This window comes from Lytechinus pictus, chromosome 1 (assembly GCF_037042905.1).
Source record: "Lytechinus pictus isolate F3 Inbred chromosome 1, Lp3.0, whole genome shotgun sequence".
In the NCBI taxonomy this organism is placed as follows: domain Eukaryota; kingdom Metazoa; phylum Echinodermata; class Echinoidea; order Temnopleuroida; family Toxopneustidae; genus Lytechinus; species Lytechinus pictus.
In genome coordinates, this window is record NC_087245.1 from 22,049,584 (window position 1) to 22,067,497 (window position 17,914).

The window sequence follows — 17,914 nt, forward strand, 5'->3', positions numbered from 1 at the left end:
TGGTAGATGGAAGGAAAGAAGTTGCTCTCTGATGGTAAGGTGTTGAATCTTGTGGTAGATGGAAGGAGAGTAGTTGCTCTCTGATGGAAGGGTGACGAAGTGTTTGGTAGATGGAAGGAGAGTAGTTGCTATCTGATGAAAGTGTGACGAAGCTTGTGGTAGATGAAATGAGACCAGTGGCTCACTGATGGAAGGGTGACGAAGCTTGTGGTAGATGGAGGAAGAATAGTTGCTCTTCGATGGAAGGATGACAAAGTTTGTGGTAGATGGAATAAGACCAGTGGCTCTCTGATGGAAGGGTGGTGACGCTAGCTAGCAGTAGATGGAAGGAAAGAAGTTGCGCTCTGATAGAAGGGTGACGGAGCTAGCTAGCAGTAGATGGAAGGAGACTAGTTGCTCTCTGATGAAAGGGTAGTTGCTTCTTGATGGAAGGGTGACGAAGCTAATTGTAGACTGAAGGAAACCAGTTGCTCCCTGATGGAGAGGGGACTAAGTTTGTGGTAGATTGAAGGAGAGAAGTTGCTCTCTGATGAAAGGGTGACGAAGCTTGTGATAGATTGAAGGAGAGAAGTTGCTCTTCAATGGAAGGGTGACGAAGCTTGTGATAGATTGAAGGAGAGAAGTTGCTCTTCGATGGAAGGGTAACGAAGCTTGTGATAGATTGAAGGAGAGAAGTTGCTCTTCGATGGAAGGGTGACGAAGCTTGTGGTAGATGGGAATGAGACCAGTGGCTCTCTGATGGAAGGGTGACGATGACAGGGGAGTAGTTGCTCTCTGATCTATGAGGGAAGGGTGACGAAGCTAGCAATAAATGAAAGGAGAGAAGTTGCTCTCCGATGAAAGGGTGACGAAGCTTGTGGTAGATGTAATAAGACTAGTGGCTCTCTGATAGAAGGGTGACGACGCTAACTAGCAGTAGATGGAAGGAGACTGGTTGCTATTTGATGGAAGGTTGACGAAGCTAGCTAGCAGAAGATGGAAGGAAAGAAGTTGCGCTTTGATAGAAGGGTGACGGAGCTAGCTAGCAGTAGATGAAAGGAGACTAGTTGCTATCTGGTGGAAGGGTGACGAATCTAGCTTGCAACAGATGGAAGGAGACTAGTTGCTCCCTGATGAAAGGGTAGTTGCTCTTTGATGGAAGGGTGACGAAGCTAGTTGTAGACTGAAGGAAACCAGTTGCACCCTGATGGAGGGGGGGACTAAGTTTGTGGTAGATGGAAAGAGAGAAGTTGCTCTCTGGTGGAAGGGTGACGAAGCTTGTGGTAGATGGGAATGAGACCAGTGGCTCTCTGATGGAAGGGTGACGAAACTAGCAAGCAGTAGACAGAAGGAGACTAGTTGTTCTTTGATGGAAGGGGGACGATGACAGGAGAGTAGTTGCTCTATGGTCTATAGGGAAGGGTGACGAAGCTAGCTTGTAGTAGATGGAAGGAGACAGATTGCTCTCAGGTGAAAGGTTGTAGAAGGCAGTGGTTGATGAAGGAGACTGGATGTTCTTTAATGGAAGGGTGACGAAGGTAGTGGTAGATTGAAGGAGAGAAGTTGCTCTCTGATGGAAGGTTGACGAAGCTTGTGCTAGATGAAAGGAGAGTAGTTGCTCTCTGATGGAAGTGTGAGGAAGCTTGTGGTAGATGGGAATGAGACCAATGGCTCTCTGATAGGAGGGTGACGAAGCTTGAGGTAGAAGGAAGGAGAGTAGTTTCTCTTTGATGGAAGGTTGACGAGGACATCTAGCAGTAGACGGAAGGAGAGTAGATGCTCTATGATCTATGAGGGAAGGGTGACGAAGCTAGCTTGTAGTAGATGGAAGGAGACTACTTGCTCTATGAGTGAAATGTGACGAAACTAGCTCGTGGTAGATGGAAGGAAAACTGATTTCTTTCTGATGAAAGGTTGTTGAAGGCAGTGGTTGATGAAGAAGAGTATTTGCTCTCTGATGGAAGGGTGACGAAACTAATGGTAGATTGAAGGAAACCAGTTGCTCCCTGATGAAAGGGTGACGAAGCTAGTGGTAGATGGAAATGAGACCAATGGATCTCTAATAGAAGGGTGACGAAACTTGAGGTAGATGGAAGGAGACTAGTTACTCTCTGATGGAAGGATGGCGAAGCTACCTAGCAATATGGAAGGAGACTGGTTGCTCTTGATGGAAGGTGACGAGGCCAGCTCGCAGTAAATGGAAGGAGACTACTTGCTCTATGAGGGAAATGTGACGAAGCTAGCTCGTGGTAGATGGAAGGAAACTGATTGCTCTCTGATGAAAGGTTGTTGAAGGTAGTGGTTGATGAAGGAGAGTATTTGCTCTCTGATGGAAGGGTGACGAAACTAATGGTAGATTGAAGGAAACAAATTGCTCTCTGATGAAAGGGTGACGAAGCTAGTGGTAGAAGGAAGGGGAGTAGTTGCTCTTTGATGGAAGGGTGACGAGGTCAGCTAGAAGTAGATTCAAGGAGAGTAGATGCTCTCTGATCTATGGTGGAAGGGTGACGAAGCTAGTGGTAGAAGGAAGGGGAGTAGTTGCTCTTTGATGGAAGGGTGACGAGGTCAGCTAGAAGTAGATGGAAGGAGAGTAGATGCTCTATGATCTATGGTGGAAGGGTGACGAAGCTAGCTTGTAGTAGATAGGAGACTAGTTGTTCTTTGATGGAAGGGTGACGCAGCTTGTGGTAGTTGGAAGGAGTCTAATTGCTCTCTGGTGGAAGGATGGCGAAGGACGTGGTGGATCGAAGAAGACTAGTTGCTCGCTGATGAAAGGGTGACGAAGCTGATGGAAAATATGATAGCAGTTGCTTTCAGATGAAAGGGTAATGATGATAGTGTTTGATGGAAGGATACTCTTAAGGAAAATGAAAACTTATATGAATGCGTGACAATTTTGAAAAAGGGTGGTAATCAAAACAGACCTAATTCATGGCAGTATACTTTATCTACAGAACCCAATCAAACTTACACAGTAAATAAAACATACTAGTTCATGTAAAGCACCTCTGAACGTCTTCGCCTCCTGAAATTGCCATCGCTCAGTCACAGACGTAAAAGAGGTGACATGATTTACGTGTACAAATATCTGCATAGTTACTATGATACAAGTTCTGAGCTTTTCTGTCTGAGAAATAGTGGTAAAACACATGGTCATTCCTTAAGGCTAGAGAAAAGATATTCACGTCTTGATGTGCGTAAGTTTTTCTTTGCTAACCGAGTGATAGATGTGTGGAACACTCTCCCAGAAGATGTAGTTACTGCTTGTTCAGTGATTGCATTTAAGAATAGACTGGATAAGCATTGGGAGAAGATTGCCTATGATTTTGAGTGATTTTCGATTCTCGTGTGTTCTCATGGAATTTGTTGCTGTCTACGATACCCCTGCCACCCCTCCCTGCCAACATAAGTAGCGCATCTAATTTTGTCTGAAGGAGATCAGCAATATACATTCTACTCTGATCGATGAACAGGCTTAGTCCTACAACATCGTTGGAGTAAACTAAACTAAACTAAATGTCCCATCTTTCATCAAGCATGACGACTCAGTATTCTTTCATATGCAGGAACCGAAAAGCAGAAAACGAGCGATGGGACGAAAGCCTTCGACCAATAATTAGACGAAAACTATAATCTCCAGTCTCGTTTACAAATGTTGAATGACTCCGGCAGATCGTTGTTCATTTTTATGCAGGTATCCTTGTCTACATGCCAACAAAAGTATTCACCTCAACCATGAGTAGATATTTTGGACACTCCCTGTCTGTAACACAAACAAGATACCATGTTAAAATTTTATTTTAGTAATAATTCACATTCTGATAGGAAGATTATCCTTACTAGATGTAGGATATGAACATTAAGAAATTAATCGATTGTCATTTTCACCAGACAATAAAACTAATCATTAATCTTGGTATTTTTATGCTTTTACTTGTATTTGTCATGATCTACACTAGGTGGTTAATAGCTTAATTAGATTTTCCCCTTTGTTCAATTGTTCAAATGCCTAATTAATTTCTTCGACAATTCATGTTGATCTGAGTAAAAAAAAAAATGTCTCGACATATTGTCTGTACTACGTGTTTGGGACTGCGGTTCTTTATATTAAATAAATGTATCAGAGCAATGTTAATCACGAATGATAGATACACCGATTTCTATATATATTATGATCGATGTGTATAAAAAAATGAAAAAAATACAATACCAATAGATTAAACTTACCTTGATAATTTATAAGAGACGATGCATGATGATTAAACGCAAAATAATCGAGCGAACAAACAAAAGACCAAATCGAATTAACGAACGAATTACTGAATATGGAGACCATAGAGGCTAAGATCAAGTTATACGATAGGCTCCTAATTTTTTTTCTGCTAATCATGACATTAAACCTCTATCATAGTTTCATTAATATCATGAAGTGGAATTGCTGTAATATTCCACTGGGAATAGATGTATAGAAAATATCGTTCATGTTCATGGGGTTTACTCAGGTCGAAAAAATGTCCACAGCCAAGGGGAAAAAATGAAAGGAAAATGTATGAAATGTGACAATGTTCTATAAACACTGTCAATATCTATTGCAAAATTAGCTTTTCGTATGTCAAAGTTCGCTCGCTTCACTTGCTCAATTTTTAGAAAATAAAAATTGTGCCCGATAGTATTCTTGTACCCCTCAAAATGTTGGCTCATTACACCAGTGAAAGCCATGACTTATATTTACCATCCAAATGCTTCTTGGCTAGTTCTAGCAGTGTAGATCATTTGGGCACTTCAGACCTGTAAGAAAAGGCAGGAACTATTTTATTTAAATAGCTTGATTCTGATATTTTTGTAAAATAAACATTCCTGATCATCATAATATTGACAGATTTTAACATCTGCCTCCCATTTTTGGAAAGAAAAACTACATTTCTACATTTAACATTTCGCTACCTCCAAAATGTAATACAAATTATATCGGAATCAGTCTTTGAGTAGTTTTTTTTTTCTCTTTAGATTTGTTTCGTTTGTTCAGTGCTTCTGATAATAGTTTTATCCTTAACATTTAAATCATGCGCTAGATCTTCTGATCTCAGATGTATAACAATAATTACTACCACTTTCACTTGAAAATGATCATCATTGTTATGACTTTATTATAACCATCGTCTTTGTCGTCGACGTCGTCATCATCATTATCAAAACCATTATTTCTACTTCTCTTTCAGCTAGACCTAGTGTATTAATGGGAAAGAAAGTAAGCTCTTTGTTGTTGCTGCCTCAAGGCCTTCTGTAATTGTTAAATAATTTCGCCTTCGTATACGACTATGACCCTTAAGTATGAACGAAATCGCGATTCTTTGGGTAACAAAGACTGGTTTTATTCCCGGGGGGGGCAGTCAATTAAATGTATTGCTGTACACTCGCGTGGCCAAAATATTTCCAAACACCCCCTATAAACGAGTTTTTCTCTGTGTGCAAAATAACCCCCTAAACAAGTTTTTCGCGGGCTTTATTTACAAATTTTGGCCCCTAAACATGTTGTCGCCAGAATATGACCCCAGGGAAAAAGCTTGGGGGAAAAACATACCCTAAACAAACACGTTTGGCTAGTCTTAAAAAAAAGCTTTGGAAAAAAATACCCTATATAAGTTTGACCCCGCAATTGACCATTGACCAGTCTTTAAAAACCACCCTTTTCTTGAAAATCGGTGATTTTGATACCCTGGCCTTGACGAGTGCACGCGCGGCCCTCGTCCAAAAAAACACCCCAGTAAACGCGTTTTTTTTTTTTTGGTCACGCATGTACAGCGATATACTTGACTGCCCCCCCACCCCGAGCAATGCATTGATTAGCCCCTATGTACATTACGGATTTGTTCCCTTATAATCCTCAAAGCAATTATCTGCAGAAAAATACTTAATTGTTGGAAAATCCCCATTTCCCGTGCATGATGCAATATTCAACCCTTTCGGGTTATTGATCGTTTACTGCTAGCAAAGGTAGTGAATACGAATTTGCTCCTGTGACTAGCTAGTATCCATTTTCAGGAATCAACTCCTCAACTGAAAACATACCATTTGATAACTAGTTGTTTTAATCGTATTTCTCAGTTAGAATCATGAACGTACATTTTGTGTGAGCGTACGTGGCAGATCAGAGGGACTGTTGATAAATGACGTCATGGGGGAAAGTACCGGCGATGAACTGAACGGGGAATCCCCGGTTGTCCATTCGAACGTACAATGCGGCAAGCGCGGAGTGCATATTTCGCTGCATGCTGCCTGGAGGAAAATACGATTCCCACGAGTTGACGCTAACAGAAGAAAGTCCTGAATGATGTGAGATATCCTTGGCGAAGTAACGATGCAATTTAAAGTCATCAAAGTATTTTTTCACCAAACCAAACCCTGCTGATGATCGTGTAGGCGGAGCGAGTGCAGCATGCAGTTCTGTTTGACTGCCAGTACGGATACCGTATGACATTTTGCTGAGCTGTGGCTGTAACATATAGTGTGCATGATGACAAGGTCACTTTAGATTGCTTGAACCAGGAAATTGAGGATGAGATAACAGTGACTTAAGTATTTTAATATAGTTGACTTACCCATGCTGACAACAACACCAACCTCGTACTTCGTAGTCGTACATAGCAGTATGTAGGAACAACATAACGGTAACTTTAACTTACTTTACAGTACAGAGTACGTATATAGATACACAAAATTGCAACTGATAATAAAGTGAAGTTACTTTAGTAAAGACAAATAAGTAGTCGGCCTATATAGTGAACTAGACTGAGTCTAATCTCCTTTTTTTTTCATGTTTGTCATGTATCAGGAACTTGTGGTTTTCTCGTATGAGCACTGACTTTTTTTCCGATCACATTTAGTTAAATTTTGTATTAGAGCAGATATGGGATTAGATTTAGCACCTACTTTAATCTGACTTTAGCTGAAATCATTAGAAAAGGCTACAAAGAACAACTTTTCACAGCTTTTGTAAATTCATAAATTCCCTTTCTTTGATTTCTTTTTCAAACTTTCACTTATTTGCTTCCCTAAATATTTTGAAACAACTTCCTATTACATTGCATCCCCATGACGGTATATTTCTTGCATCCATCACCTTTTCCACTAGGAGTTCTCTAAGGTTAACTAGCTCTCTTAACTTCTCAAGATGGCATCTGCCATTCTCTCTGCACCTCAACAAGTTCCTTTCATTGGAAGAGCAAGGGACATGAACAATGTAACTGAAGCTTTCATGGATACAATACTGAGCATCATACAACATGGGGAGAAGCAAGTCTGTTCACTGACCAAGCTAGCTCTCATCTGTGGAGGTCCACTTGTCGGTAAGACCCGCTGTGCAGTCGAGACTGCTCAGGAGCTTAAAAGATTAAGCAGTCTATCTGATGTCCAGCTGAACGTCCACTCTGTTGAACTCCAAGGGCTCTGCAATGCACGTCAAGTAGAGGCGAAGATGGCATCAGCTATGTTACCATGGCAACAGAGGGATACCAGGATGTTGAGAGGTTTTAGAGATGTTTTGGATGACCTGGAGGACTGGCATCTGTTCATCTTGGATGGGGCAGAGTGCTTTGGGGGCAACAACCTTCAGAATGATTTTATGGTGTTATGTCAAGAGGTCATCGAGGGGTCATCTAGGGTGCTTATTATGATCACATCTCAATGGAAGTTCAACTTCATCAGAATCATGAAACAGGTAGTGTAATTAGAGACAATCATTTTGATTAGTATCCTCTTGTTATTCTTATTTTAGTAGCATACTTGTAAAGAAACTACTTCTCATCAATTTGATTACATTCTCTAATTATTTTTTTCTAAAATGAAAGAGGTTGATTAGTCAAAAGCTACATGATGAAATAAAAAAATCTATTGAATTGCAAATAGTATACTGTGTACCCATTCATTTCACTGTGAGTTGCCAATAATTGTCCTTTTCTGATACCGCTGTGTGTCTGTATAACCCTTTTTTCATTCCCATACAAAGCAGGTGAGAAACTCTTTTTTTTTTTTTTTTGGGGGGGGCAGTGTTCTTAGGAGTGATGATAACCTACTGCTATACTGCATGAACTATAATGCTATTGGTTTCTGACACTTCCATTCAATCATTGCAGGTACTACCGATCCACCTAAATCCATTTTTACCAGAAGAATCCAAGCAACTCCTGTTCTCCGTAGCAACCGATCTGGAAGAATCAGGCAACGAGGAAGACATTGATGAGATCATCAAGCTGTGTGGGGGGATCCCCTTTGCCCTTGAGCTTGTAGGAGCCGACCTGAGAGATCAAAAGCGACAGCTTGCCGACATCATCCATGACCTCAACAAAGGTTACAGGGAGAAAAGGGCAAGCTGTCAAACCTTCTCTGATAGTAGGGATGGGGATGAGAGTAGCATAGTTGATGGTGATGGAAAGAGAACAGAGGATGATGGTGAGGAGGACAGGAGAAGCAAAGAAGAGGAGCATCTTTCCAATCGGGTCTGGCAAACTTTGGAACAACTTATGGAGAGCAGTGTGGATAAGTTATCCTGCCCTGTAAAGAAAAGGCTCACTCAGCTGAATTTCATCTCAGCTTCATTTACGGGTATAGTAAACTTTTTTGTAAGGTATTAAGATCAGGACAGGTTTTCAATTAATAATGCCACATTCCAATAACAGTAGTGAAGGAAGAAGTTCACCTCAATGTTATGTTTGTTATTGATAACATTGGATAGTAGTTACTACTGTGTGCAGCACATAATGGCATTTCACCCCCTCTGAAATCATTTGGGTTTTATTAGTCCTTACTTTCATTCTACCTTTCAAGAATTCATGATTCTTTTTCTATTACGTTACAAGTCTATCTGACACCTGTCATGTCTATATGTATTCAGCTGAAGCTGCCGCATGCATCACCAACATCAACCCGACGTCTTGCACCAAGAGGGATCTACTCATCCCCCTCCACACACGCTCTTTAATCGCCATTGATACGCTCACCAATCGCTTCAACATCCTCTCCTTCCTGCGTCTGTATATTGAGGAACGGTACAGCCTTTTCCTGTCGCCTGAAGAGACGGACCTGGTGAGAGTGAGGTACTGTGGATTCTATGCGAGACTACTGCAGAGAGCAGCAGAGTTACTTGAGCAGGACAATGCGTGCAAATCCATTCCCATCTTTACAGCAGAACTGCAGAACATGCAGAAACTGCTTCAGGTATGTACATGATTAGTTGTTTTGACCTTTGGGAATTTTAAAGTGGCATAATTTGTTGTTCTTTATTAGTACTATTAGAAGTAGTTGTAGTCACAGCAGTGGAATAACAGTAGTAAAATTGGCATTGTTGTCATCATTATCATCACCCTCATCATCGATCTAATGTTGTTTGAAGACACCATACCCTGATACACACAAGAATAATGAGCTAGTTTTAGTGTACACGCTAGATATGAATAAAGATGAATCATGACTTGTTTGATAAGTTAGTATAAAAGTATTTTAATGCATCTTCACAATCATCTTCACCATCATTATTATTATCATCATCATCATTATAATCATTCTCATCCTCATCATCATCTATAGGAATCCATCCACTGCTTTGAAGATAGCTATGATCTGTTTGTTGAAGTGGCTTACCAGGCTAGACATCTAATCCTTCTCTTCATCCCAACCAAAGATGCCATCTCATTCTACCAGGCATGCCTGGAAGCGGCAGAGAGGAGGAAGGACAAACAGCGTCAAGCTCGGATCCTCATTTCATTGGGTAAGAAGTCATAATATGCACAACAGGTGTTTGTAACCCTTTGATGGCTGGAGTAATAGCCCCCCCCCCCCCAACTCAAGTGGTCATGCAGACATACCAACCGTTCCCTTTTTAGAGTATTTGTTCCTCTTTTTTCCTATAAATACACCAATACTTTTTTGTATTATTTGTTACTTAATTTTTTTAATTTCTGATTATGGAGTATGTATTATATACAGAGCGTGACACTAGCGCCAGTCCGACAGTCACAAACCGGTAAAAATCACTGCAGGGTTAGTAACTCGTTGCATGAAAAGAACAAGTAAATTCTTGCCTAGATTAAAAGGGTGAATTATCAAGTTTTCAAGTATAGTAATTTCCCATGTTTTTCACCGATCTCACTACAACAGGCTGGGGATTGTTACGTTGAGACAAATTTTTAAAAATACTCTTTTTTGTCAAAAAATACTTTTTTTTTCCTGATAAGAATACTTTTTTTTGTTGTAGAAGGTTGGCAGGTCTGGTCATTTGTACCACATGAGCATTCCCAATTTTTCAGGGAAAAGGTATGTTAGAGTCTCTGTTTGGGGGATATCTTTTTTATCATTTTTTAAATATATTATTAAATAAGGGTAGTTTACAAATCTTCCCCCAATAATTCTGAATTTTAGGGGGTAGGTTTGTGAATTTCATGCCAAATACCTATGTGATAAGAGGTATGATTTTGATGACTTCCATTCCAAAAGCCCGTAACAGGGGCTGGGTAAATCCTAAAGTGATGTGTCTAAGAATCAGGAACAAGCATATAGGGGTGTGGTTGACGGCTTGAGCAAGGACCCAGGGGTATTCCTGTAAACTGCTTAGAGACAACGTTCTTATGTAATAAGCTCTATATAAGAGCATATAATTATTTTAGATTAAGAAATGAAAATGAATTGCCATATCTTATAGTTTGTATGTATATAATAGCAATTATCTAGTCAATTTTTCACTCGTCATTATTTTGAAAAATGACAGCACGTTGCTCAGGATTGGGGTGGAAGATGAATAACATGAAAAGGTAACAGTTGGATTGGTAGGCATATTGTTTTCCATCTATCTCCTTGGGAATGGCTAGATTCCTGGGCTTTTGATTTAAATCTTTGCCTGTCAATTGTTTGACCTTTCAGGTCGTCTGGTACGCTATGTAGACGGTGACATGAAGTATGCTGAAGAGTTGTATCGTCAAGCTCTTGGTCTTTTGGCACGAGATGGGGACAGTCTAGACCATGCTGCCATCTTGTCTGTCCTTGGCTTTTATTTCTTCGACAGTGCCAGACCAAAGTTAGCAATCAGGTATTGGATCATAAAATTATTTTTTACTGAAAGTGAAAGCTTGATGTCACTGCATGTAGGGGAGGAACTGAGCTATTTCTAATGATACTGATTTATTGTGAATAGAAATATTCTCTGAATTATTTCTTAGCCACTTATAAACCTAGTATCATATTTAATGATATAAAGCATGAGATTGAAATTGCATTTGGACCTAATTATTCATTAAGGTATTCCAGTGATGGGGATGACATATCAGTAGCCAAAGTTATTGGAACTAGGGTTATATGATATGTGACCAGCTACCCCAAAACCAACAATAGATCGCCCAATATTAATTTTTAGATTTTAATTGAGCTTGAAAAAGCAAATCCCAAGCTTTAGTATGATGTATAACTTGTCAAAATCGATCAACAATATTTTTCACCAGTGCCTGTTTGAATGCAGAAGAATTTCATCAAGAGCTTCAAAAAATAAGGAGAAAACAAGGTTTGAAGTTTTGGATTCACTCAAGCATGAGATGTACACATTGTGCATTCTTTGGGAAACTTCCAAGCAGTACCCGCAAAAATGGTGTAAAAAAAAATCTGTATCTTGTCTTTTATTCAACTTTACAACTTCAAATTTTGAAGTATGAAGAAGAAGAATTACTCTTTCAGATAAGCTGATTTTTAAAACGACTATTTTGGCTGTTTAAAGAGAATGGTGACATTTTTTTTTTTTTTGGGGGGGGGGGCTGGTTACATATACCACATATTTTGGTAATCTATCAATTATCTTTAACTGTAATCTGTAATGTCATGGAAAGGAAACACCAATATTCAATATTCAGGTAACCATTGGAAAGTTGGATTAGGGTCAGTATGGTTCTTTTTAAGGGTAATACATTTGATGTGATCCCCAAAAGAAGAACCATTCAATATTTTTATTATGATCCAAATCTGGGGAGTGTTTCATGAATATTTATGTCCGACAAGCTCTGACAACTTTCCTTGATTATGATTGGCTGAGAGGCACTGTTACCATAGTAACTGTTGGATAAAACAGATAAAACGTCTGACAAGTCCTTTCAAGAAACGCTCCCCAGACATCTAAAGCAAAATTGTGAAAAATTTAGATATTTTACCCTTTAAGAATGTCATTCTATTTTGTCATGTTGAGCAGGCTGAGCCTTTGACGTTTATCATTGTGACGTACGGTACTTGAAATGACGCGTCCCTGGCCTAGTATCCAGCGCTGCCTCATCTTGATTACCGTTATGACGCACACTGTTGCTGCGCGGATCAATGATGCGTATCTCTTTCTGTGCATCCTCAGAAGCTTGGATGCGAGACCGTGGAAAATACAAAGGTATATATTGTATCGTCTCTGCATGCAAAGTCAGTACGCGCAAAGAGACCGAGGAAAACACAAATTAAATACCTATCCCTTCCTGATATTCATGAAATCTAGGGCAATACAGTTTTGTAAATTACCAGCTAAGATGTCTGATATGAGTAGGTAATCATAGCAAAATATTGTATTTCCCTTAACTTTACAACATTAAGAAGCTTTATAACATTATCATTTAGTATGAACTAATAATGTGTTCATTTAAGTGTCAAGGTCATGATATTTTGATATCATTGTATTATACTGTACATCCCTAATACTTACAATTGTTTATTTTGGTTTCAGCTATCAGGAAGAAACACTAGAGATGATAGAAAGGTTGGAAAGGAACTTGGGGGATGACGATCATGATGAAAGGGATTCTGGGAGGGAAGTTCTTTCTCCCAGAATGCAACTGTGGAGACTCAAGGAGCAGACATTGGTTGAAATGGCCTGTACTCATGCGAGACTGGCTGGTAAGTATATAAGCTTAGGTGCCTTCATAAAAGTCACTGATGCTTTTAGCAGAAAGAATGCTCTATAGTCGCAAAGATGTGTTTACAGCAGATTTCCGGAATTCCATTTGTTTTGGGAAGCCAAAAATGTCGAAAATTTGTTTACATTGCATGTTTCTTATGTTTTTATTGTGATCTTCCCTAATTTTTCAATGGTGAAGAAAATTATGTTATTGATATTTCCCAGACAGTTAAGAATGAATTGAGAGTCAAATTAGCTGATACATTGAACTTCTGTTGTTAGATATTTATGTCACAGTTGGCTTCCATAGTTAAACCACAACTTTAACCCAGAGTTTTAATCAAATCCGACTTCAGAATACAGGCCTTTAGGGCTCAAAGGCATCTTGTCAAAAGTCAGAGTCACTTCTTTCCTGTAGGAATCCTACAAGCGGCTTCTATTCTAATCCTCTCATTCATCGTAGATGAAGTAATGGGCAAAGCAGGAAAGCTTGAATGAAAAGACGCAGAGAACTCTCAAAGCGGGATTCCTGCCAAAAGACCCATTTTTTACTAGTAGCCCAAGTTAAACTGAACTTAGAAATATGGACAACTGTGTCAATGTGCTTGCAGATTATTATCATCATCACCTTAATGGATTCATTCTAAGCAGTATTCCCGCCAAAAGACCCATTTTTTACTGGTAGCCTAAGTTAAAACGAACTTAGAAATACGGACCAATGTGTCAATGTGCTTACATATTATTATCATGACCTTAATGGATTCATTCCAGGGAATAGCATCAAAGGCATTTCCTGTCACGAGCAAAGCATTGAAATCCAGAAACGATTGTGGAAGGATCATCTGAATATAGGCGAGAACTACTACTGCATGGCCATGGTCTACCACAACATGGGATATAAGGAACACGCTGTGAGATATGTCTTACAAGCTCTAGAGATCATTGAAAGGTATTACTATTGATTTAAAAGAAATAATTGAGAAGTTATGACCAACACTATTTATCTCACAATTTTACAATACTTCAAAGTGAATTATGAAAAGGTAATTTGTTGTTGGTTGTCTCCTTCAATTTAAGCAAAAACTATATAATCTACGTCATCTTACAAACGAGAGATCTGAATAAATTTGAATAAAAGGTTAATATTTAAAGAATTAAAAAAAAAAATGGAGGAAGCATACCTAAAGGGAAGCATTTATGAAGAACTTGAAGCCTTCCAGAATAACACAAAAGAACCAGATATTACTTCAGAACACTGTGGCGATGTAAGAACCAAGTTCAACATGCATCCAGCTTGTGAATCACTGCTTCTATAGTAATACTGGTGAATTGAACTAGATTATTGGTTGTAAAGAATAGAAATAGAACAGAATAATCTTTTGATATTGAAGGAGAATAAAATTAATCAATTGTACAAATACATGTACCTTTAAATCCTCAAATAGTTTTTTCTAATGTTAGGTTGTGCACCCAGCCCAGTGGCACCCTTCTAGTTTGCTACATACACGTTGCTGCAGTCCTCTGTGGATGTGAAGATGACTTTGCAGGTGCTATGCGCTACATCAAGAAGGCACATCGAGTCCAAAGTCACCTCAAGACAAAGAATATCCTCGTTTTCTGTCTCCATTACATCGAGGCCAAGATAGTTGCCCGGTCAGGCAACCTCACCAGAGCGCGTCAGATGTTCAAGGAGGGTTTCGGTCTGGCCATGCCGATTCTGGGAGAGCATCTCAATACAGCACGGACTCTGCAGTCCGAAGGCTGGGCGGCACTGCGGCTCGGCGATTGCGACGATGCCTTGGAAACCCTTCAGCACTGTCTGGAGATGCGACAGAAGGCCTTGAAGAATATGAAGTGGAACGTGGAGACAGCAGAGACATTTGAAACCATGGGCGATGCTTGTGCTGCCCAATATCAACAACAGAGGGCGCTAGATTATTACGAACATTGCTACCATGCACTGGCTGACCCTATTAGGTGCTACACTAAAATGAGGTCTCCAGCAGCGGAGAAAGTTAAAGATCTCAGAAGTATCATCTCCCGAAAGATGGGAATCGTTTCTCGGAACCAAAAGGAATGGGATCATGAAGAGAGGGCGCTGATGACAACAACAGTCATCTACGACTACAACTACTGGCCTATGATTTAGGTCTGAAAATATGACAAGCAAAAGAGTTTCATGAATTTGCATATAACTTTTCGTTTTAATAGTCAATTACTTGTGATTATGTATGCAGTTTTCATTAATTTTTTATGAACATTTGTTTCATTGTAGAGCACTGTGATACAACCAATGTGAAGAGTGCTATATAAATACTAATATTGTATTGTATTGTGGTATATTGTTAATTCTGTCTCAAAATTTCACATAGGTGACCCTTGATTTCACTTGTTTTAATTTGCTTTGAACATGAGTTGGTTTAGTTTGGTTTTAATTTTCCATTTCTCAGAAAAAAGTGCTTCATCGTACTGTAGCCATTAACATTTTTAATTTAGTTTGTTTTTATTTTGTTTTCTTGTTAAAATAATCAAAGAAAAAAAAAATCAAAACAGCAATTGAGAGTGCCCTATCTCAAGCCTAAAGCATGAAATGGACAAGGTGTCAAAATGAAGAAAAAAACCGAAAGAACACAAAAGTGGTTCAATAACAGAGACTCATCTTTTATTTTAAAATATGAATAAATAAGAGAGAAACAAAAACAATAGTCATAAAGAAAAAGGTGATACAAAAAAGAGAAGAGAGAAAGTGTCTGTTACTTGTGACAAAAGGCTGAAAATCTCTATGAAATGTTATCCATTTTAGATGACTGATTTGTATGGCAAGATATATATTTCACAATTTGTGATAATGTACACAAAATACTATTTATCTAAGGATCCAGTATCAAATTTTAAGTTAGTTCTATACCAAAAAGGTAGAATAATAATAACACTATATACAACTCAAATAATGTCTGCTGTGCAATATACAATAGCTGTCAATTTTCATAAGCATTGAAGAAGATATCCCACCCCTCCCATTTTATAATCAAGTATTAAAGCCTTTTTTTTTCATCAATTATTTATTCTGATCAACTATGGTCATCAATTTGAATGCTGAAGTTTTTTGTTTGTAAATGCAGAGTGTAGCAATGTATTTTTATCTATTTTATCTGTAAATATAAGGTATCATAAAGGTGGTTAAACAGAAGTAACTCATGAATAGATTTTTATTTTCCTTTAGAAAATTACTTTTTTCTGAAATAGTATAGTCTCTTAGAAGAGATTGGCGTGACTGTAAACGACTTGAGGTTCATGAGATTCAGATAAAGTGAATTACAATTTAATGTTAAGTACAATTGTGCAAGAAAAGGATTTACTAGTCACAAGAGTGTGTGGAAGGTAGACTCCATGAATTGATTATTGCCACAGGCAAGATTCTGTCATTTCTCATGGTAATAGTTCCTTGAACTGGCTTTATACTACACAGTTAAATATTGAAACACTTCTCAACAATGTTTGATTTCATAAGTTTATGAAAATTGTCTTTATAAATTCACATTGTAGATTGTAGTATCAAAAGGTATACAAGGTGGAAAGGTATTATCAGCTTACATTTTTAACATTCCAGTATTAAATGTATATTCACATTTCTACTTTAAAGCTCTCTGGTTTAAAATGTTGACTACCAGGCAGTATGTTTTTATTTTTGTATGATATATTTTAGAATATAAAATTATTTATTGACGGTCATACATGTAGTTGTGTATTTTTCAAAGGATGTTAATGTGCTTTCCTCTATTTATAATCGGTGTGTGTACAATAACTTTGCTGCATATGAATTTCTTGGGACCACAGGAATATATTAAACTAGAAGAAATGTTATTTATTCGAGGTAAATAACATATTTTGTACAATAGGCTTGTGAAAGATAAATTTATGCTGTAATTGATTAAGGTGCATTCTAGTCTATCACTGATAGGCTTTCTTAATTGCAGAGAATCAATTATGACTTAAATTTGTGTATATTTATCGGGTGTCAATATTTTATCTGCTTCTTGCCTTTTTAATAATTATTTTCAATATATATATCTCTTTGTGCTTTCTTCAAATGACTTCATGTAGTATTTACGTAAATATTTTCCTAAATCAATTCCAAATCACTATACATGTATGTATGGAGAAAGTAATTCTATACAAATCATACAAAGATTCTTGTCATTTTATTGGTTGAAAGTTATACAATATTTGATCCATTTTGTGCTGCATGCAAATTTTATTTTCCATTGCATGGCGACCATGCATTTTTTATTTTTCCATTGCACGGTCGAGCTCTCTCCCTCAGTGTGTACCACTGAGCATGTGTGTGTACATACATTTTGTATGTGTGTGTGTGTTTGCACGCGTTGAAGTAAGCGCATCATCAAAGCTGACTGTGAACACTCAGATTCATTAATCAAATTGCATCACAAAAGGAATGAAAACAATTTCCTGCTTTCATACACAGGGAAAAATAATCATGTTTTCAGAGAAAATGAATTGTTGGAGATAGGAAAATATATTTTAATTTCATCTGCTTTTGAATTACGTGATCTAGAAGAGTCATTGTATAAACGAAATGATGTACGTCTTCATTCGTCCATTATGCGACCTATCCACTCTCATTGAGGCTGTGTCGACTGCATTGCACGAAGCTGTTTGGCTGAGTGCAATGGATTGAACAGAGCCTCAACTCAAACGAGGATAGATCACATAATGAATTCATGCATCATTTGTATAGTTTATAGTGTACTGAATAGTCTACTTGTAGCCCTTTTATCTATGCAATTATGTTTAATTTTCAAAATAATTTTATACATGAACTTTTTAAATTTGTAACTTCAACTTTGCTAGTCAAAATAATAAATCACAATATTACACTGTATACCGGTACATTGATAATCTGTGCTCATGTATTCTTTTACAGTTTACAATATCACCCCCCTCCCCCCCCCCCACCATTCTCAGCACTCCCATTATCCATCACACTAAAGTAAAATAACACATTCAGCG

The 17,914-nt window shown here is 38.2% G+C and overlaps 1 protein-coding gene across 3 annotated transcripts; it reads left to right on the top strand.

Moving 5' to 3' along the window:
* The first annotated feature begins 6,187 nt into the window (after positions 1-6,187).
* On the top strand, positions 6,188-17,786 carry LOC129259216 (uncharacterized). 3 transcript variants are annotated; one of them, XM_064098085.1, is made up of 9 exons: positions 6,188-6,675; positions 7,112-7,696; positions 8,112-8,580; positions 8,870-9,192; positions 9,562-9,742; positions 10,891-11,056; positions 12,713-12,882; positions 13,655-13,832; positions 14,345-17,786. In XM_064098085.1, the coding sequence occupies exons 2-9, from the start codon at positions 7,151-7,153 to the stop codon at positions 15,030-15,032; spliced, it is 2,721 nt and encodes a 906-aa protein (XP_063954155.1). In that variant the 5' UTR covers positions 6,188-6,675; positions 7,112-7,150; the 3' UTR covers positions 15,033-17,786. The 3 variants fall into 3 exon arrangements, with proteins under 3 accessions (XP_063954155.1, XP_063954166.1, XP_063954161.1); XM_064098096.1 differs by having other exon boundaries at positions 6,205-6,675; positions 7,151-7,696; XM_064098091.1 differs by having other exon boundaries at positions 6,208-6,647.
* Positions 17,787-17,914: the final 128 nt, after the last annotated feature.

Excerpts from the sequence above, each read along its gene's own strand:
- LOC129259216 (XM_064098085.1), top strand. The coding sequence starts at position 7,151 with ATGGCATCTGCCATTCTCTCTGCACCTCAACAAGTTCCTTTCATTGGA. Across the intron at positions 12,883-13,654 it reads TACTCATGCGAGACTGGCTG|GGAATAGCATCAAAGGCATT; the intron begins GTAAGTATATAA and ends GATTCATTCCAG. Across the intron at positions 13,833-14,344 it reads GCTCTAGAGATCATTGAAAG|GTTGTGCACCCAGCCCAGTG; the intron begins GTATTACTATTG and ends TTCTAATGTTAG.